The sequence below is a fragment of the Corvus hawaiiensis genome, chromosome 3, assembly GCF_020740725.1.
Source record: "Corvus hawaiiensis isolate bCorHaw1 chromosome 3, bCorHaw1.pri.cur, whole genome shotgun sequence".
Taxonomy (NCBI): domain Eukaryota; kingdom Metazoa; phylum Chordata; class Aves; order Passeriformes; family Corvidae; genus Corvus; species Corvus hawaiiensis.
Genome location: NC_063215.1, coordinates 106,335,459 through 106,356,349, shown reverse-complemented (window position 1 = coordinate 106,356,349; position 20,891 = coordinate 106,335,459). Strand labels below are relative to the sequence as shown.

General features: G+C 49.6%; 1 protein-coding gene and 2 long non-coding RNA genes across 4 annotated transcripts; all 3 read right to left on the bottom strand.

Annotated features, from left to right (window-relative positions):
• Window positions 1-5,007: 5,007 nt before the first annotated feature.
• Window positions 5,008-13,403, bottom strand: LOC125323509 (TOG array regulator of axonemal microtubules protein 2-like). Of its 2 annotated transcripts, XM_048298547.1 has the most exons (5): window positions 13,372-13,403; window positions 12,312-12,415; window positions 9,387-9,591; window positions 7,987-8,203; window positions 5,008-5,388 (listed from the first exon to the last, which is right to left on the bottom strand). In XM_048298547.1, the coding sequence occupies exons 1-5, from the start codon at window positions 13,381-13,383 to the stop codon at window positions 5,153-5,155; spliced, it is 774 nt and encodes a 257-aa protein (XP_048154504.1). In that variant the 5' UTR covers window positions 13,384-13,403; the 3' UTR covers window positions 5,008-5,152. The 2 variants fall into 2 exon arrangements, with proteins under 2 accessions (XP_048154504.1, XP_048154502.1); XM_048298545.1 differs by lacking the exon at window positions 5,008-5,388 and having other exon boundaries at window positions 7,612-8,203.
• A 45-nt stretch (window positions 13,404-13,448) lies between these two features.
• Window positions 13,449-16,381, bottom strand: LOC125322519. Its single transcript, XR_007202047.1, has 3 exons — window positions 16,340-16,381; window positions 14,686-14,838; window positions 13,449-13,489 (listed from the first exon to the last, which is right to left on the bottom strand). It is a non-coding gene; the product is annotated as an uncharacterized LOC125322519 (long non-coding RNA).
• Window positions 16,382-16,534: 153 nt separating this feature from the next.
• Window positions 16,535-19,273, bottom strand: LOC125322573. The gene is made up of 3 exons (XR_007202097.1): window positions 19,130-19,273; window positions 17,336-17,441; window positions 16,535-16,575 (listed from the first exon to the last, which is right to left on the bottom strand). It is a non-coding gene; the product is annotated as an uncharacterized LOC125322573 (long non-coding RNA).
• Window positions 19,274-20,891: the final 1,618 nt, after the last annotated feature.

Genomic DNA, 20,891 nt, shown 5'->3' with positions numbered 1-20,891 from the left:
GGTGGTTTTTATTTCTCTTTACAACAAAGGCAGTGCTGGGACACAAACAATGGCACCATGTGTTAGAAGCAAAAGAAGATTTGCAATCCCCATTACATGTCTCCACTATTCAAGCAGCCCATATCTGTAGGGAACACATTGTTCATGCAAACGCCCCAGCTTTCTCTGCTTTGTTGCTCCAGGAGTTTATTCCCTGCTTTCCTTCCTGCAGAGACACCCAAACCCAACATAAACATGACCTGCCTCAAAACATTTCTGATCTTCGCTAATCCTGACAATTCAAAATTTTCTTAATGGAAACGGCATGGTGCAGGTTAATCTGAAATGCTCTCCAACGGAGCTTTTGAAACTCAGAGAACTAATCATTCTGTACAGGCCTCCACCAATGATAAATCGTTTTTCTGCATCAGCAAAATTGTTTCTTCAAATCTCATCTCTCCTATCATTCCATGCCCAGAGATGGCAAAGGAACAACAACCCTGGCATTGAGGCTTTGAACTTGAAAGCAGGGACTGACACACATGCACCAGACACCTCATTTGGTCTGGCACAACTCTTCTTGTCAGGGATCAGGCAAGGCAGGGACGGGGGACAAGGCAGAAGGCATCTCCTCCCCCAGCCTCAGCCTGCAATACTGACATGGGCAGAGAGAGTCGGGGAAGGGATTTGACATCGTGAACCTGCCATAGGTGGCTTTAGGCTTGTGCTGTCAGAGGATGACAAACTCTGATCCTGCATAGGCTGCATCCATTTGGAAGTCTCCTTCCCCTTAACTGGAACATTCACAAGGCCTTTCTGTCTAAGGAGGTTTCCCTATTTCTTCCCATGCAAAACCAGGCAATGTCCATGAATCTCCTTCAGATCTCAAAGGGTTCAGCACAGGAACTGCCCCAAGGGAAGGTGTTCTCCTTCTTCCTTCAAAGGCAGGAGGAAGGAGTGGGAACATTTCTCCTTTCATGCTAAATGTCTTTTTTTCTCTACTAATTATGACCTTAGAAAGGGTGCAGGGAGATGAAAGGCATGTGCAGGATGGAGAGGAATGTTTTCTGTTCCTGCGGTGCATTTCCCGAGCCCCAAGGTACCAGTGCAGCTCCTGGAGTAATTTTCACTGCACCACCGGAGCACACTCCCAGTGACCAGGCTCTGGGAGAGCCCATCAAGGAATTGAAAGGAATTTGAAGACATTTAAACCAGGATGGTTTTCAACCAAACTGCCACAATGCCACCCCTGGGTCAGCATTCCAATGGTCATTTTAGGACAGACATGCCCTGTACCTACTTGCATGTTCAGAGTTCTTCTCTTTGCTTCGGCTGCTGGATCTTGGCCTTGAGAAAAGGGAGGACAAAAGAACATATGAGGAGGTAGAAAGAGAAGGGCATGGAATGTGTGTAGCATCAAAGGAGGCAAACCTTCTTAGCATGGTCCCCCTGATGAAGGAGGAAATGCAACACATAAACCCAACACGATGCAAAGCTGAGGAATTGTCCTTAAGCTTTCAGGTGCTGGAGTCCCACAGAGCTTGCCAAGCTCCGGCTGAAACACAGCAGTCATTCTTCAACTTGCATCAGACCTGCCCAGTTCTCTCCTTTTGCAGCCAAGTGGCTCCTACAGCCTCTGTGAAGCAGCAAGAGCTGCTGAGCTGAGACACAAGTCTGTATGGAGGGCAGCTACTTTTGTTCTCCTGCCCAAGCTTGACTTTGCCTGCTCATGCCTTACACTGGTGACAGTCTCGGGCTACATGGGGCCATAGCACTGCTCTCTCCTGAGAATGACAGTACACCTCCTTGCTCTTTCAAGGACAAAAAGGCCTTTTCCAACTCAGCTGCTAGGTAAGGATATTCCGATTGCACTTTAAAAGCCCTACGGACGCTTTTCAATTGGAATGATACTTCTGGGACTCCTGCTTTATCCTTGTCACTAGGATAAGCTTGACAGCTACATTTTCTCACACATTTATCCAAGCCAATGTCTTTGCATCAGGTACAGTCCTATAACTCTTCTCTAGCACCTTGCCCTCTTTGATCTTAAGCCCAGATCGAAATACTAAACTTCGATCAGATGATACATCTGTACCCCAAGTTTTATCTGGGCTCTGGTTTCACGGTGGAGGCCCAGGCACAGAGAAGTCACACCTGACATTTACAGGAGCAGCACCTGAATTTGCAGACACCTCCTCAGTAGCCAATATTTGCCCTGACATATCCTCATGGCTGCAGAAGTTGACAGGCAAGGATCACAGTATTCAAAGAACCACAGTATCCAGATCCATGCAATACAGTTCCCAAATGACAGCACAAACACCACAGAGGGAATCAGTAGCCAAGTCCAGCAGAGGACCTGTTCTGAGGTGCTCTTAAGCCCTGCCTCCTCTTCCCCACAACCACCTCTGCTCTTAGGGCATATGGTGTTGGCTTTGCCATTGTGCTGGATCACCACAGATGGGCAAAATGGGGAATACACTGAGGTTTGCCTAAATACAAGGGAGAGATGACTGTGGAAAATAACCTCACGAGATGGGAAACGCGAGGGGAACAGCACACTGGAGCAGCAGAAACCTTGGCTTACCTCATCTCCTGGGACTCCTGGAAATCCAGCTGCGGAGAGCTTGGGACAGACGCTGCTGCACTGCTCACAGGGGGACTCACTGCCTTGCGTATTGGGGGGATCAAAGGTGGTCCCAATGATCCCTTCTTCATATCCCCACCACTGGAACACAGCAAGGAAGCCTGCAAAGAGTAGAACACAGTACTCCTCAGATCAAGCATCCAGCCTTGCCCCCATTCATGCCTGAAGACATTTAGCCATGCTCTTAGCTGAGACCTGGCAGAGATGTCAATGGAGCAGCTTGGTCTAGGACAGGGAATGGAAAGGGAAGTGGTGAGGGAGAGGCCATGTCCCACATTTGCCATCACTATCCCTGTGCTCACTTCTCTGGAAATGTGGCTACATTCCCAGATGGCATCCACATGTTTGGCACCAAGATGTTCTGCGGTGCCACTGCTTCCACTGGCCTTTTGGATCGTATGGGAATGGCCTTGGATCCCTAGTCTCTCCCTGTCCCTAAAGCACCTAACAGCCAGTGCGGATCTCCAGCCAAGTCCCCACAAAGCCATCCTGCAGGATGTCCAAACCTGCTTTTCTCAAGCCCCTCATTTCTGCTGCTGCTTCCCTTCCCTCGTACAGTTCCCCAGCAGCCTTTGAGCCCCAATGCTGCTGAGCTCTGGGCATGCTCGGTGCTCTCCAGCTCCCACACATCCATCATCTCAGGCTCACTGGCATTTAGGAAGTTCTGCTGAGCTCCCTGCCCTGCTGCTCTCTGGAAGGCCTCTGCCTGCCCAAGTTGCTCCAGGGCCCCCATGCCATGTCCAGCAAGCGGGGTGGAGGCAGCGGGGGCAGATGCACACCCTTCCTTAGTATACCATTGTCCCTGGCACAGCTAAAGAGCCAAATCAGGCCCTGTTCAAACTTCAGTGGACGGATCAGTTCCTCTCAGGGATACGCTGGGCCCTTTCTCAGCAAGGCTGGAATCAAGTACACAAGCCTTGGGTTGGACATTCTGTTTACCAAAGCTGTTGTTCATCTGCCTCCTCCTGCACCGCACGGCAAACCCAAAACAACTGCAGGTCCTGGCCCTGCTGCAAAGGCAATCGTGGGGGTGGGCTCTGGGCTGCTCTCCCCATGGCCACCTGCCATCCCTTCCCTCTGGACAAAGCCGTGCCAGAATGCACAAAGCTGCCCAGAAGCTGATGAAGTCTAGAAATAGCATCAGAGACAACTGGGCACAAGGGCATGGCTGTACAACTCAAAAGCTGACACAACCTGGAACTGACTTTGCAGGACTGCCTGTTCCAGCAAACACCTTTCTCCGTCCAAACCGGACACAGCTGACAGAAAACACCACCAAGACACAGAGATGGTTCACACATACCTGTAGTTTACTAAATGTAGAAGGATTGGTTCACAAGATTGGCCAACTTCAGCTGCTCTGACTGCCTGTTGGTGTTTTCTCAGCCATAAGACAGAGCAGGAGCCACAAGAGAGCCAGAAACCATTCAAAGACCTCCCCTGCTATTGATACCCGCTGAGGACATGAAGCCTGCACAACACACCCACTGCAAAGACAGCCTGAAGTGCAGTGTCCTGCTGAGCTCTCCCTTTGCTCAGCTGCTTCCCTGGCCTCACACCACAGCAAAAGGTCTCCGAGCTCTGCCTACAGCACATAAACTGGAAATCCACCAGACAGGACTTAGGTTGGTGTCCTTACCATATGTCCTTTTCTCTCTGAACTCAGCTCCTGCTTTTTTCTCCTGTCATCATCATTGCCGGTGACATTTTTCCCATTCTCCTGCTCTCTGCTACTTATTTTGTTTGTGTTAGAAGAAGGAGAGCTCTTCTGGATGGGAGGCAATGGCTTGGAGGGAAGGAGCATAGAGGGAGATTCCACGGTAAACTTCTTCGCAAGAGCGTAGCCAGTCAGTCCTGCAAAATGGAAACATAAAATATAACAGAGGCCACAATGCCAACATAAAGCATCAGAAGCTACAGTATTTCATGTGAGAGATTCCCTGGAAACTTCTAAAGAGCTGCACAGGGAAACATGCTCCTGCCAGCAGCCACTTGAGGCAGACCAGGGAGACACCCTGACCCACTTGCACAGAGCCAGCACAGGAACAGCCTGGCCTCTGGGCTGCCCTGGGACAGCAGGGAGCCCAGAGGCCTGTGCTTTCCAGGAATGGCTCAGCTGCACACGCACCCTCCTGCTCCTCTCCCGGCCCCACAGCTGAGCAGCCCTACAGCTCCACGGGGCACTGGGAGCAGCACAGCTCAGTGCAGGGGGCACATGCAGGGCAGAACTGTTCCCTGGCAATGTGCCCAGGCTCTCTAGGCTGGCACAAGAGCCTTCCTCCCGCCAGAGAGCGGCCCAGCTCCCGCCTTACCTCTTTGTGAGGCTGAGCCATGCTCAGCCTTCACCTTGTCCTCAATTGGAAGTTGCTTCAGGCACCCCATGCCACGACTAGGAAGGGGGGTGGAGAGAGCGGGGGCAGGTGCACACCCTTCCTTTGCATTCTGTCCTTTTTGGCACAGCTAAGAAGTCACGTCCGGAGGTGTCCAACTCAGCACTTTGTCATCTTCCTGCAGGTCATCGAGCCTTCACCAGCCCAAAATGTCGGAGAGGTTTTCCCGCACATGCGGAGGCTGGCTGGCAGCATGCTTCCTCAGCTTGGCGCCCATCACCTTGTAGAGGGCGCAGGCAAGCTTGGTGACCACAGTGCGGACATTGGCGCTTCGGACAGGCAGCGCCTTGTTCCCCAGGAAGGACCAGAGCACGGGCAGGGCGTAGCGCTGGACGACTTCGGGGCTCCTGGGATAAACCCATGCCACAAGCGCTGCCGGAAGAGAGACGCAAACTTCTTAACCACCAGCCTTAATGCAAACAAGGATCTACCTCTAGTTGTGATTTTGGGAGTCTCTCTGGCTAAGATCAGTGAAATAACAGTGAGAGCCCCATGATCCAGAAATGGGCAAAGCAGCTGAACATCCCCAAAACAGAACCACCAAGCCCTCAGGACTAATTTCTCCAGATCCGAGCCTTGTACCTGTGGCAGACTTCACACCTTTACTAAATCATTCCACAATCTGTTTCCAGCATGATGAATGACCAAAATGTCAAATTGCTGTTTATTTCCATTTAGAAGTTGTCTAAACCCACTGCTGAAGGTTTGAAAGGCACTTTAGAGAGGAAATTGAGAGATTTCTAATAAAAAGGATGACTCCGTTTTTGTGACCTGGCTTAATTAGCAGTGGATTTAGACCCCGCTAAAGCAAGGCTATAAATAAAGCAAGGCTATACACTGTCTTCTCTAGTATATATTGAGGTTATCATTTTTCCATCCCTTGGCTATTGCTGACATAGCAAGCTCCTCTGAGCAATCAATTATCAGCTGCATTTGGAGCATTTTGGGCAGCGCTGACATAGGAAGACCCTGACTGCACACCCTGAAATGCTCAGTCCAATGGCACTTCCACAGCACAGGCAGGGAGCCTCAGCACTCTGCTTCTGCCCCTCTGCCCCCAAAGGCTGCCTTGCACAAAATCCGTGCCTCTAACATGTGTGCTGAGTTTGGACCTAAGCTGTGACCCCCAGGCACTGCAGGCTTCCGCCTCAAAACTTTCCAAGAGCAAAGCAAGAATTCTGTGAGGACAAAACAAACCGATCCCCTGAAACAGCATTTGCCACCATTTTCCCTAAAGGATCAGAGCTGTCCCTGAGCTTCCAAGAGAGGAGCCAGCTTGGGAATTTTTAGCCCCTCCCTTTCCTGGAGGCAGCTTCTGAGATGCCCCAGTGAGACCTCAGCCCCGAGGCCGAGCGCCGCCCCCATCTCAGATGCTGCACACCTCTGCAGCAGCCAGGGAAAACCTGCCCAATACACCTTCCATGGGTATTGGGCAGGAGGGACAAGCTCAGCACCTCCTGATTTGGAGGAGCCACTCTAGTGTCTATTCACTGGCATTCCCTGTAAATTCTGCCTCGGAAGACCTCTTGCCTTAGAAGGGGAGGCCATGCCTGAGAGATGCTCCGTGACATCCAGCAGAGCTTGGCCCTTCAGTTCACTCCTGCGGTGGCTGAACTCTTTCATCAGGGATACTTTATCTACAAGGGAAACACACATTTCTGCTCTCTCTTCTGAGGTCATAAGAGAAAGGACAGTGGGGAGGGAAAGGGCAGGGGCAACTACATTTTGTAAAAGAAAGGAAATTCCTGCCGATTTTTGAATCCTTTTCTTCTTTCCTTCCAGCCTACCTGGGAGGATTTTAAATTCCAAAAGAAAAGCTCTCCTGTCACTTTTTAAATCCAAAGTTGTCTGCTGTACCAGGAGCTATGTTAAACATTTCACATCAGGGACCTCAAGACTTCAATCACACGTAAGCAGTGAAAAGGTTTTGCATCCCAGAGCTTTGCAGAGGTGATCTTCTCCCTCCCCTATGGAAAAGGGTGAGAAGGCTCCAAAATGCACACCTCCGTTCCCACCTGAAGGATAAGCTGTTTTTAAATTGTCAGGTTACCTGTGTGGATCTAGGGACAAGACTCCAAGTTACTCATACAAGAGCTATTAGTGCTCAGTGCCTCAGTAGCCTGTGGGGTTCTGTAACATCTGTGAAATCAGATCTTGGCAGAGAGACTGGAAAATGAACTGATTTCCCAATACTTGACCGGCGTATGTATTTTGGTTTTCCTTGTGCCTATCTGTCGCGGTTTTGGGGGTCATGTTTGAATTTACTGTTGCCTGCATTGGCCTGCAAGCCTCGAGTCCTGCCACTCTAATAAGCCAAGGCAAGCTTTTCCTGGAGACAGAACGTGTGTGGGATGAAGTTTGGTCCCTCACAGGGTCACCAGGGCTGGCAGTGACAAAGCAGGCAATCTGCTTCATTGGGAACCACTACAGAGCTACACCCCAGTGTGGGTTTCAGTAGCAGGGTATTATTAAGAGCTCCTTTCCTGCATGAGATACAAAAAGGAGGTCTCAAATGATCTTCATGCAAGCATGCAGTAAAGAACTGATCCTGCTGTCCTAATGAAGCTAATGCCTATGATGTGGAGCCTTCCAGGAGGCTGCTCTGCAGAGGTTCTGATGCGCCGCTGTCCCTTCATGCCAACAGCAAAGCTATTCATTTGGGAAGTCAACTGGGGCCCAGGCAAACTCCAAAAATCCCTTTGGCCCTGAATTCCAGCAAAGCTGTAGTCCAGCACTTCCTCTTCAGACAAGCAGCACAGAGCCAAGGGCTCCTGGGACTTTTGGGAAATGCTGATGCACATTCAAGCCTGCTGGGGGACTGGTGCGTAAGGACTGCACCTGCACAGCTTCTGGTGGATGTCAGCTGGAGGTTTCCACAGACAACAACAGCTGTCAAGGCACTCAGCGTTCTCTTGACTCGCAGAGGCAGAGACACACTTGAGGAGAGTCCATGCCAGGGCTCAGCCTTACCTAAGTGAGCCATGGATTCTTCCAGCGCTTTCACAGCTGCGGCATAAACCCCGGGGTCCTTTGAGTTTAGGTTGTTTGTTATTCCTTCAACCAGACAGATGATCACCGGGTTTAAGCCATCTTTCAGGATGCCTACGATTTCAGCCAGCACGTCCAGCGCCTTCTGCTTCACTTTCTTGTGCGTATCACCAAGTCTCGGGACAAAATAATCAAAAATCTGTGAAGAGAACAAACAACATGAAAGCTGGATTAAAATGTCCTTGTTTGAGGAAGGGACGCAGAAGTGAGCACTCAGCAATGTAAAAGATGAAAGTGATCCTTCCTGTCAGGTCAGCACTTGCTTGCACAATTTCCCTGTTTTCCTGTGGGCCGCTCACTGGAATGGTTGCGCAACCTCATGCTGGTTGAAAGATTTTCATATATTTTGAAGAGCTTTGGGTGGGGACAGAATAGTTCCTATGGTGTTTCTCTCCACATTTCAGTCATTAAATTCATCCCATTTATTGATGCAAAACGGTATCTTTGCTTTCGAAGTATGGAACCAGATATTTACAATGCCCCTTTTTCTACGCAGTTGTCTCAAGTTCTGAGGGCAGTTACGATTTTGCCAAAACTATGGCTGGAGGAGATCCAGGTTTTGTTCCATCTGTCTCAGAACCTGTGTCTGGAGAAGTGCAGGGCTCTGATCAACTCTTCCAGGATCCAGACCAATTGTCTACCCAGCAGGTAGACTTCTGAAATTTAATGTGCTGGACCGCTCTCATTAGAGCAGGTTCAGTCCCTTGACAGCCACATTATCAGGCACCATTTTCTGGACAAAGGGAAAAAGCAGCTACTGGGAGGAGAAGGAAGAGATCTGTCCCTAGCCATTTCCCTCCTTTTCCAAAGAGAAAAAAGACCCCCCCAAGAAGGGTGAGCACCGTCTTTACCAAGAGGACTAGGGATGCCGATGGAAACGAGTAACCAGAGTTGTGCCTGTGCAAGACAAGTCGGAGTTTACAGAAGTATCCTTTTAAAAAAAATTGGTTTAAACCTGCCCAGCCTGATACTTCTCTTCCCCATCCAAACCCATTTTTTTGTCTGGAGAATAATTGCCACGCTTTCAGTGGCTGGATTCCCTTCACTTAACCCAAGTGGGAGTAGGAGACAGCAGAAGTTACACCAGCAGAAAACTCTGTCCTCCTCTGATGAACAGCATCAATAGGCACCTGCCAGACAAATACATCTGGACCGAAAGAACTTGTCCTGAAGCGTGGACCTGAATTAAATATTTCAGGGTAAGAGGCACCAGCCTGTCCCACACAGCCAGGATGTAGTGCCAAGACACACTGAATTAACTTGCCTGCTACAGGCTTGGGAAAGGAGCTAAAGGAAAGGAACAATGAAGACACCCTACATACTTGGACAGTGTTAGTGGAGACGAGCTGGGGGCTGCTTTTGCACAGGTCTAGGAGGAGTGCCACTCCTTCCATCCGTGTCTTAAACTCCTTGGCTTCCAGGAGATTGTACAGCTTCTGGAGCGACTCCGTTTCTTCCACAGCCGGAGGTAACGTGACCTGGGCTTTTGGGCGGCGTAGGAGGCGTCCATCAGAGGTAGACTTCACCCTGTTGAATAAAACCAAATGCGGACCTGTTGGTGATCATACCTTCAGTTAATTGTGAGCAGAACATCTTGGGGAGGTTTCCTAATGATGTGATTTCAAGCTAGAAAATCCTGATCTGAAAAACAACGGGAGACCTCATGACAATCTGTCATGGGTTAGCAAGCATAGTCCCGGAAGTGATGTTCTTGCAAAGGAGTGCTTACAGCTCCTTCTGTGACCTGACAGAACCTATCAGCTGGCCACTTTGAATATGGACAATTCTTTAAGCCACTTAAAGTTGTGACCGCCTCTGTGATCCACACTTAAGAACAGGAAACCCCGAGGCAGACTCTCTCTGTCTTGTTTCCGGTGCTGGGACAGGTGGCTGCGGGCCCCGTGTGGGGGCCAGCGGGCCCGGCCCAGGCCCTGCTCAGGCCAGGCCGGGTCGGGCCACGGCCATCCTGGAGCCGACGGGCCCTGTTCCACCCGCGGAACCCCCCCCACAGCAGGGCTGTGGGCAGCCGGAGCGGCTCGGCTCCCCCTCTCCAGAGCTGCCAAGATTCAGCTAAAGCTGCACGGCTGTCTGGCAGAGGTCATGTGACCAACAGCGATAAGCCACATTCCAGCTGCAAGGCCTAGGTGAGATTAACCCTTTTAGTGCTATGAAGAGCTGAAAACCGGAGGGAAGTGAAAGAGGAGATGCTTAAAGCTGAAATTCTGTTGTGAAGCTATGATCGATCAGAGTACCTGCTGTAATTTCATGAAGGCATGGGGGGTGGAGCATTCAACTTGTACTTGTGAGCAAAAGCACCTGCGCTGAGATAAGCAGATGCTGACGCAGCTGTAATTTCATGAGAAGTTTGAACAGGGAGAGATGGAAGTGATGAGGACTTTTGCTCCAAATGGAAAAGGAGAAAACCTCAGGTCCTAGAGATGCTCCCAGAGATAGTTCTAAAGAGGAAGATGAGGAAGACCCTTTGCTTCCAGGGAAGGAGAAGGGCCTCTATTCTTAGAAATGAAATACTCCCAGAGATGGGTGAAGAGAACTTTTGTTTCTGAACGGCTCAACCTTAAAATTTTACCCCAGCAATTCAAGAGTGGACCCTCGAAAGCAGTTGTGGGAAAAGCTGCAAGACGGGGGAAGGGACTCACATGCAAGCAGAGAACCAACCCGGGTGGCTGGCTCCTTGCGATAATGTTTTCATAGCATGGGCAAGAGACTCCTCTTCCTAAATGGACTGAACAAGGTTATTATGGAAGTGGTAAACAGACTGAACATCTCAAGGGCTGTCTTTTTACATTATCACTGCAAGAAGGGAGAAAGGCAGGGGGGAGGAGAAGTGTTCTGAAGGCGTGGTATGACTTTGTTTTTCTTCTTTTAGGTCTGTTAATAAACTTCTTTCTATTCTTTCAAGTTTGGTGACTGCTTTGCGTTTCTCCTAATTCTTATCTCACAGAAGGTAAATAGTAATGAGTATTTTGGACCAAACCACTACACTAAATTGGTGTTTCTGCCTGGTTACAAACCAAACCCGCTACACAATCATTACAGGAGACAATCTGCAAGCAACATTCTCACCAGTGCTTACTCAGGAAAACCAAGGATGAGATGCATCTCACTTATCTCCAGACGGCTTCCCAGGTACACATGTCGCACTGCTTTGTGAAGAAAGAGAGACGCTACTTCCATGTTTAAATGCCTCATCATGAGGGAGGTGTGCGTCTTATAATAAGGAAACTCATCCCTCTGGAGAAGTGTCTCTACAGCAGGCATGACAATCTGGAAAAGTAGCTCAGATGCATCTGAACAGATGGATAGGGGCATATCTGAAGGATCCAGAAAATCCGTAACAGGGATAAAAACAGAAGCCAGACATCCCAGCACTACGCTCACATGATTGCTTCCCTAGAGACTAGATCCACAGCTTAACAAACCCACTGGGAACAACTCTCTTGAGCATGGGAAGATCCTGACTATGCTACTGAGGCATGTGGTCACTCTCCTGCCAGCGCTGAGCATGACAGAGCTAAATAAATCCCCTCTGTTATCAGAGGACAACAGGTACAAGTAGCTCTCCCACTGGCAGGAAGAGACAGCAAGGACCAAATTCCTGTCTCAAATGCTGATTGCAGCACAGGGGGAAATAAACCAAACATGCTGTCCATCAAGCAAACAGTATGAAGGACAGGAATGTCAAGACAAAACGTCCACATTGAGACACCTGTTGACCAAAGTTGCTCAGGAACTGGCTTGCTACTTACTACTCATCTTGGTACTGTCTGAGGGTAAGAAAACCATGACTCAGGAAGGCCAAACCACATGCATGGGAAGTGCTATTTTGGGGAACGGCATCTTGCTTCTAGACTGGGACTTCTCATCAAAACACCCATCTGAAAAAGACTGCTCTCAGAGGAAAAAAACCCTGCTTGAATTTACTTGTCCCAAGTGAGGCAGCGGAGACATGGCCCTCTCACAGCCTCCACAGCACTGTCCTTGCCACTGCACTGGATCTTCTGAGCTGCAACCAATGGGTGTCTTTTTGTCGCCCATTTTTTGTGGAAACCCTTCCAGAGAAGTTGTGTTCAGCGTAATGCAGAAGGAGACATTTTTTATGATAGAGCATTTGTAGGGAAAGGAAACAATCTCTGGCACAGGTCATCTCCACCAGAAAGATTTTCCTGAGGAAGAGACATGTAAAGCTTGCCACGTGCTTTGTCACATCTAACTAAAGTGCTCAGTACCGTTTACTAGAAGGCAATGTGGCCTGGGGCTTCTTCGAGCCATCGCTCCTCTTCTTCACAGGCTTCTCGACAGATGGGTGTTCATCCTTCTGCGTTTCCATCCCCTACAAAGGCATAAAGAAACCCCATGGATCTTTAGAATGTAAAATAGGAAATTACCTGTTTAAAACACAACTTATAACCAGGATCACTGCTACCAAGGCTTGGGCAAACCTTTCCGAACTTACAGAAGGAAACAGGCCAGAGGTTCAGTGATGCCAACTCTTTGTTTTCAATAGCCCAAGGCAGGTTATGGCTGCTACCATACTGAGCAGCAGTCTAAAATCCCCAATTCATTCCTCTTGAGCATAAATGGGAATAATGCAAACTGGTAGGGAACTAATGCTCTTAAAGGAAGCTGCAGAAAAATTTGGACTCTTTGGAGGTTGGCCCATTGTGTTGGAAGTTGATTTGGTTCCACACTCACTCTCCCTGGTGCTGCACAAAGGCACACTCCCTTCTATAACGTAGGTAAAAAGAATAAAAAAATAACCCAGGCAAACAAATGATTTTCCTCTGGATGCTGCTGAATTCACCAAGCTTCTTCCAGCTGCACAGGGCATGACAGCAGGGCAGTATTCCCAGAAGACAGATAGTAATTGTAGGAATTGGGATTGACTGGGACATCTTTTGAATATTTGGAAATTTTCTTGGCACTACTGCTTCCTGTGTCTTTTGCAAAGACTCTGTTATCTCCAGAAGCACTGTTCTCACTTAATTGCGTCACTGGGGGCAGAGTAGGGATAGTGGGGTGGGGGGTTATGCTTAAATGTAAACACATTTCCTCCTCTTTCCCTTCCCTGTTTGTGGCCAATATACAAAATATCCAATACCCCACTTTTCCCCTAATATTATCAATTCCTTTGTGCTCTGCAGATGAACAGGCTACGGATCAACAGTTCATTCCCAGGAGCAAAATGATTTGGCAGAAAAGGAATGAGATAAGATTAGGTATGTTTGATCTCATATCAGCAGTGGCAATACTTGCACAAAGGAGACATTTCTCCTACCAAGCACTTACTTTCTTCTTCATTCTTGTCAGAATATCTTCCAGGTCACGGGTGGAAAGAGATTGTTCCAAAAGCCTTTTAAATTTTTGGTGATTCAGCATCATTTTCACCATCTCCTGTCCATAATGCCTAAAACAAGAAAGAAAGAAAGAAAGAAAGAAAGAAAGAAAGAAAGAAGGAAAGAAAGAATAGAAGGTGAACAAACAAAGGAGGAGCGTTAACAGAATAAGCTGATACCTTAAACTCAGCAGCTGCCATACCTGCATGAGAAGGCATTACCTACTCAGCAAAGAGAGAGGTTTACCTCCACTTGTCACTGCACAGTGCTGTCAGCTGAACACAAGAGGCAAGAGGAGAACGTGGGGCAACAGAAAAATACAATCTCACTCTGAAACTGTGGGTGCGCTTCTGTGGCATCGAAGGATCCCAGGGAACAAGCAAAACACCTCTGCTTTGAGTCAGAGCTTATTAGCAGTGTCTTGCTGCCATTGCACAGTAATTTGCCTTTCTTTAACTGGCAGGGAAGCCAGGACCAAATGCCTCATGCTTGCTTTTGATTATTCTATACCATATGTATGCACAGGGACAGCTAGTTGCTCATGCGTTCTTGGCAGCTATTAATGGGAATTGAATCCTCAAAGTGAGGGGATTTGGGTGGTTTGGGTTGATTTTGCCACTAGGAAACCACAGTTTTCTTCAGGAAGCAATTTGGAGGTCATTCAGCCACAGATAAGAGCATTACAGAAATCTGCAGAAGAGGTTTAGAAAGACTGAATACATTGGCTAAAGACCCCGGGAATATTTCTAGGAAAGTCTTAAGTTAATGAGAAATAGATGTATGCGATCCTTCAGTGATGAACATTAGCCAACATTTTGGCTTTGTCTTGTGCACCTAAGGCCAAGCAAAACTGTTTGACTGGCTCATCTGATGGCTCTTTTGATCTCAGGAAAGAATCATTCAAGTCCCAGGAAGTTGGCAATGCTCCCTCTTGCGGGACAACCTCAGGTTCCCCAGCACAGTCATTTCCCCAGACAAGCCAGGGCAGTGGTCACAGCACCAAGCCTGACAGAGCTCAAGAAGCCTTTGGACAATGCTCTCGGGCACATGGAGTGACTCTTGGGGGGCCCTGCACACAGGCAGGAGCTGGACTCGATGACACTGATGGGTCCCTTCCAATTCAGCGTATTCCGTGACTCTGTGAACCTCATCCACACAGTGAGGGAACTTAATATTTCCTTTAGCTTCCACTCTTTTGTGGTTTTGCCCTTTACAGCCAGACACCCAACAGTTTTCCTGTTTTAGGAGGTGAAATGAAGATCATTACCTTGTGTCCTCGTGACAGTCCTGAGCAAGCGTCCCTGCCGCGTGCGCCAGCCTCTCAGCCCTGGGCGTTCCTGCGAGCTTCGTGACTCCAGTTTTCTCCATCAAGGACAGGAGGAGTTGGGCCGCGCACTTCCGCACCTGGACGTGGCGGCTCCTGGGAAGAAGAGAGCGGACACTGGGGCACAGGGAGCAGAGGGACACAGCGCAGGCCTTGGCCAGAGCATGCTCCCTGTCATTGCTGGGGGAAGGAGGCCTGGGTTCTCCCTGACACTTGGGACACCTGTAGAAGGTTCTGTCCACAGAGAAACACAAAGTTAGCACTCTACAGAAGGACTGCCTGCAAGCAAGAGTGAGGAATTCAGTCTCCCTGCACTATCTGATACTCAACGTCTTTCCCCAAATTCACTCTGAGAAAGAGGGAAATTAAAGACAACCCAGGCTGACCCATCAGGAGCCAGCCACTACACAGACAGCCGCAGCAGGATTGAGGATATTTGCACCCATTTACCCCCAAATCTGCAGACCTTGGGAAAGAAACAAATGCAGGGAAAACACGCTGTGGGACATGAAGTTGCAGAATATTCTGCAATGCAGCCAGTTTCTTCTGTGAGGCTTGGCAAGAGATACATCTGAACGTTTCCCCCTTTTCCAAAGCTGAGGAAAGGGTGGCAGTCAGTTTAGCCAGCTTGTCCTGTTCTAGACAGTGTCTCTTGGGGACTATCAGGCCCAGCACCAACACTTAAGGCAGCACCTGCTTCAGCTGTCCCATGGCAGTCGGCCTGTGAAGGTGCCTGTACAGTGATTCATCATCTCAAGGCTAACATGAGACATCAGTTTGAATAGCAAGTGGGCCTCTAAGGCCAGGACAGTCCTACAAGACTCCTCTTGGCAGGAGCTGCACCTGCTGTGCAGGCTGTGCCACACCCAGCACGTTCTCCCCCATGTGCTCCATGCCCCAGCAAGAACCCTCCTTACTTCTCAAGTGAATGGCATAATGAGGATGCATGGTTTTTCCCAAGGCCTCTGTGGTTAGGGCTGTGAAATATCAAAGAGCGCTCACAGCTGCAGTTGCAATTGTCCCTCTTCCCACAAAACCACAGGGCTCTATCCTTAGCCTTTGCAGGCACTTTCACTTGCCCACCATTCACCACATCTAGGCAACTCGGACAGACTGGGAGAACTCCAGGAAGCAGCAGCAAGCTGAGTCAGGGGAGGTTGAGCTTGGATATCAGGAAAAAGTTTTTCACCCAGAGGGTGGCTGGGCACTGGAACAGGCTCCCCAGGGCACTGGTCACAGCACCAAGCCTGAGAGAGTTCAGGAAGCCTTTGGACAACGCTCTCAGGCACATGGTGTGACCCTTGGCGTGTTTGTTCTGTGCAAGGCCAGGAGCTGGACTCGATGAGCCTGATGGGCCCCTTCCAACTCAGCATATTCTACAGCTCTGTGATTCTGTCAACTAAAGGGCTGCATGAGGGCAGAAATAGGTGACAAGAGGAAAGAAGTGAGGTTGATTGGAGAATCAAGTCACTGAGATCACAGAAGATGCAGGATACAGGACCCTTCCCTCCCACCGTTCCCATTCTCTCTCTCAGCCCTTCTCCCCCCCCACACACAATAGAAGGTGAAGAATATCACTAAGAGAAGAAGAACCTACTGGACTCCACTGTCCATGAGAGCAGTCATTGCTCGTGCAGGAGTCACATGCTCCACCATGACTCCCAGGGTGTGACTGGCTGCTTTCTGAACAAACTCTGGGGAGTTCCACACCATCTGGAGAAGGACCCGAGCAACCTCATCCACCTCCGAGTCCATGTCCTTCTGCAAGGTCACAAAGAGCTCTCCAAGAGTGACGATTGCAGAGTAAGACACCTTTGAGCGAAGGTTGGTCACCTGGGGAAGTCATGCGGGGAAACATAAGAATCACCTTGAAAAGAAAACCAGTTGCCTTAGACAAAAGTCCCAGGAAATGACAACACTTCCCGCTGTGTCCAGGGGAACACAAAAGCACAGGCAGAGCAGAAGAGCACAAGCACAGAAAGGCACTTAACTCTGGCACCTACTTGTGCTAGGCCTCAGGCCTGCTTCCTGCAGGCCTAAAACATATTATTTCACTTAAAGTGTTCTACTTAATTCTTCTGGAATGTCCACTGCTTTGGTTTTAGGCCCTTTTATTCAAAAAACAAAGAAACAAATTAAAGCAAGGGCTGCTCTCAAGCCATAAAGGCACAAGTCATAAAGACAAAAGAGTCATTTGCTCCTGTTTGAAAAAGTAACAGCAGCAGTTGAAGCCCTCAGCCAGGAAACAGAAAACACAGGCTCAAGTCTACAGACTAATTGGCAGTGTTGAATTACAGCTTGGGCAGAGATTTGGACTGCAGCAAATAACATAATTAGTGTCTCCGCTTCTGCATTTGCACGTTGCATTGTAATGGCAGCTCGCTCCAAGAGGAGAGTGTCAGATGCCCGACCTACCAGTAAATAGAGCTGCATGTGCACACAGATCCTATAGAGAGCTGACAGACATGAGAAAGATAAGGTCTAGAAACAGAAATGAAGGCAGTTCCTGAGCACACAGGGAGATGAACAAGCACATATCTACTCTACACACCGTGTAAGAAGCACGGAGGACGATTCAGAACAATGTTCTTACCTCGTTGGTAAGTGCCAAGCAAACCTCACGAAGTCTACAAAGAAGGACTTCTGAGTGGGACTCAGCCAGGTGTTTGATGCTGAAGAGTCCCTTCTCCTTCAGCTCCCTGAAAGGCAAGTACCAAAAAGATTGACTTTCTCTCCACCCAAGAACTAGGCAGCACCCTCTGAATTTACCAGGCTGGCGGCTCAGTCAAACAAAGGGAGGTGCTTTTCAAGCAGTACGTGATGAAATCGTGGAACTCGCTGCCACAGGTTGCTGTGGCTGTCAAAAGCATACACAAATCCAAGAGGCAAATAGAGGGCTTTCAGAGTCTTCATTTGTGGCCGTTTAACAAGACAGCCTTTCTGAAGTCTCTGGCACATGAAGTCCCTATGTCAGTGCTTCCTGGAGGCTGTGAGACCGTGCCATGCTGCTGTTTCTTGTCACCTCCCTGTACCTGTCCCTGAGACACAGTCCCACTGGGCTGTGTCTGGGGCATTTTCCTTCTTTGCTAGCCCCAGCAGGCAGTTCAGCAGTGAGAGTCTGCACTGGCACTCTGTAGCTGAGTTTCCACTCTGCAATCTAGGCCTGTCTGTCACCCACTCCACTCCACCTCACACATTCCCCAAGAAAGCAGCAGGATGCCCCAGAAGGTTCCACACCCGGGCAAGAACAGCTGAAAGTCTAGCTTTTCCCAAAAGCCCCTACCTAAAACAGCAGCAACATGTTATTTACAAGGTGCAAACAACTCCCTCTCTCAGCACTTGCTTTGGGCAGGACCTGAGCTACAGGAAGGCGCGTGATGCATCGGGGCTGCAGCGCAGGGCTGGCGGCCGATGCCACGGGCATCCCTGAGTGTCACCCGGACCCCCCCACAGCTGCAGAAGCTCTCTGCACCGCACAGGGCACCAAACAGAAATGGGGAAGAGAAAGCAGAAGAGACAGGGCAGAGCAAAGGCGACTGCACAAGGAGATGCATTGTGGCAGATTTTTCATGCTTATCCCAGGGTGAATGGAGTCCTTATCCCAGGGTGAATGAAGCAGTGAGTAGATGATAACCCAGACATCAAAAAGACAACCAGTATCACCTAACATTTGTGGGGTTATCACCTCTGGGCCTCTACAGGCCTCCTTCTGTCTGTGTCTAAGTTTGGGACACATTGTGAGTATTGACAAAACATCTCAGGCCCATATGAAGCAGTGAGAAGGAAACAGTTGACTTGCAAAAGTGCAAGATTCCTAGAGGATTTTATTTCTTTTTCCTTCTCTTCTGCCATGAGCCCCTCAGGACTAATGACAGGCTGAGTGACTCTATAGCACAACTCAGTGCATTTCTCAGAAAGAAGAACTCCCTGTAGCTGCTCCTGGGACTCACATGCGGAAGGTCACGGGCAGACCCTGACTCCTGCCACTGCTGCCAGCAGTGGGGCCAGAGACAAATCTTACTCAGTCCCACTGGGCCCCGAGGCACCCAAATCTCTACACTCCAAACTGCTGCCATCCTGCTTCTGGCTTCAGCCAGCAAATCATCTTGTCCCACAGCTTTCTCTCTTCCCTCAAGATTTCCTTTGCAGCTCCACAGAGCAGCAGGCAAAGCGAGGAAACAGCACGGACCTGCTGCAGCTGGAGCACTGCTGCAGACCAAGGCCAAGAAAAGGCTGCTCTCAAATCTTTATCCTCTCTCTGCTCTGGAGTGGTTTCACTGGTGCCCCTCGGCCCTCTGGGCTGCTGGGGCTCAGAGGCACTAGCAAGATGCTCTCCTAACCTACCTTAACGCTAAGAGGGAGACAGAGTGAACGGGGCCTTTCTTACCAGTCATCGCTGCTGAGCAAGGAGAGTGCCTCGAGCAAGGACTGCTGTGGCTCCAAAGAGGCTCCGTCCTTCTGCCCCTTCCCACGGAGCGGCTCCTCTCGGCGCTCGGCACCAGTGGCCGTCTGCGGGGTCACTGTAAGGAGAGGGTCAGCCATGAGCGCTGCAGCCCCGGGCAAGGCACCCCGCCATGGAGCGGCCTGCAGCCCCATCTCCCAGCCAGGCTTCCATGAGGTACAAACTGGCACTGGCTCAGAGAATTCCCTGCTCTCTGGCTCCTTGCTTTCTCCCAGCCCCCCCAGCTGGGCACAGCTCCTTGGCTCAACCTGACAATTGCCCACACAGCGCCAGCTCCCAAGTGCCACAGGTACCACAGCCAGCGGCACGTTCCTGAGGCCGCAGAGCTCCCACTCCCTGTGAGACAGTGCCCACCAGCAGGACTTGCTCCCCACGAGGGACCCCTCAGCTGCCTCTCCTGTCTCAGCGCCCTGATTTCCCCGAGCCCTGAGGACAGAGGCACTCTGCAACTCCCTGAGGAAAGACCTGCAGCTGCCTCGTGACAGCACCAAGCCGAGCCTGAACAAGCGAGTCCTGCTGGGCCCGGCTGAATCCCCTCAGAGCAGCTACCAGGGAACAGCGATACCTGACCCTTCACACCTCACAGCGCCTCTGTTCCCATTGGCTTCAAATATTCTAGACAGAGGGCAGCTGAGTGCACTTACATTTCAGCCTGCTCTTGGGAAGGGAGTAGTTCATGGATTTTGTTCTTTCCAAGCATCATGAATCTTTACTATTTCAATAAAGTACACACTGGCTGTATTTGAAAGATGCTGAGGTGAAATGTGTTTGTCCTCAAATGGACTTGTGTGCACACTGTGCAAGCCTAAGCTTTCTCTTGTGGAAAAATGGAATCTCTAGCCCAGATGGTTGATAAAAAAGCCTTCCAAATGCAAATTGATGATAAGAATACGTAAATACAGATGCAAATTGTTGGCAGACACAATCTCTTGATAGTCAGTTTACAAGGTATGAGAAAATTCAGATGATAAATGCATTTCTTAAGAAACCCACTTGTCATCCAAAGGACTCTTGATCATCAATTTCATGTCATGCACTCAACAGGTCGTTTTCTAATGTGTACAAGGAAACATCTGAGCTGTCTCAAATGATGGAGTTTAAATATTGCACAGAATCTAGATGAACTGCTCTAGAATCTGTAGAAGTTTTGTGCTACCCTGCATGTTCTCACACAGTATGGAGGAAGTGTAACATCAAAAATATTCAGATGGGAGCTAATCTGGCTGTCACTGGTGTACCCCTGTCACTGCCATCAGTGGTGTCACTGCAGAAGGATGTGGATGTACACATCTATATTCAATAGGAATGGGGAGCCACGTCAGGCTAGTTCTGGTCAATTGTGAGCATGGAAGTAGCATCACTAGAAAAGAGCACTCAAAGTATCATTCCTAGCTCCCTTCTTCTTCTCTCACCCTACTCAGGATCATAGCACAGGCAGGCTGCCCTCACAGGAGAGGCAAGAGCCACTAGGGACTATGTGCTGTGTATTCACTGCGGGCAGCAAACAGCCTGGGAGCACCAGGCAGCCCCTCCTGGCTGTCACCTGCTACACAGGCCGCTGTATTTGGGTGGGGTGACACAGGAGGCGCTGCTTGTTCCCTCTTGGCATTGCAGGCCGTGGGATGGCAGCGGCGAGAAGCCATTGGGCACTTCTGGGAGCAGCAGCACGGCTGCACCAAGTGGCTGA

Excerpts from the sequence above, each read along its gene's own strand:
- LOC125323509 (XM_048298545.1), bottom strand. Across the intron at positions 9,592-12,311 it reads ACATTGCCTTCTAGTAAACG|GGTGAAGTCTACCTCTGATG; the intron begins GTACTGAGCACT and ends TTTATTCAACAG. Across the intron at positions 8,204-9,386 it reads TCTCCACTAACACTGTCCAA|ATTTTTGATTATTTTGTCCC; the intron begins GTATGTAGGGTG and ends TTCTCTTCACAG.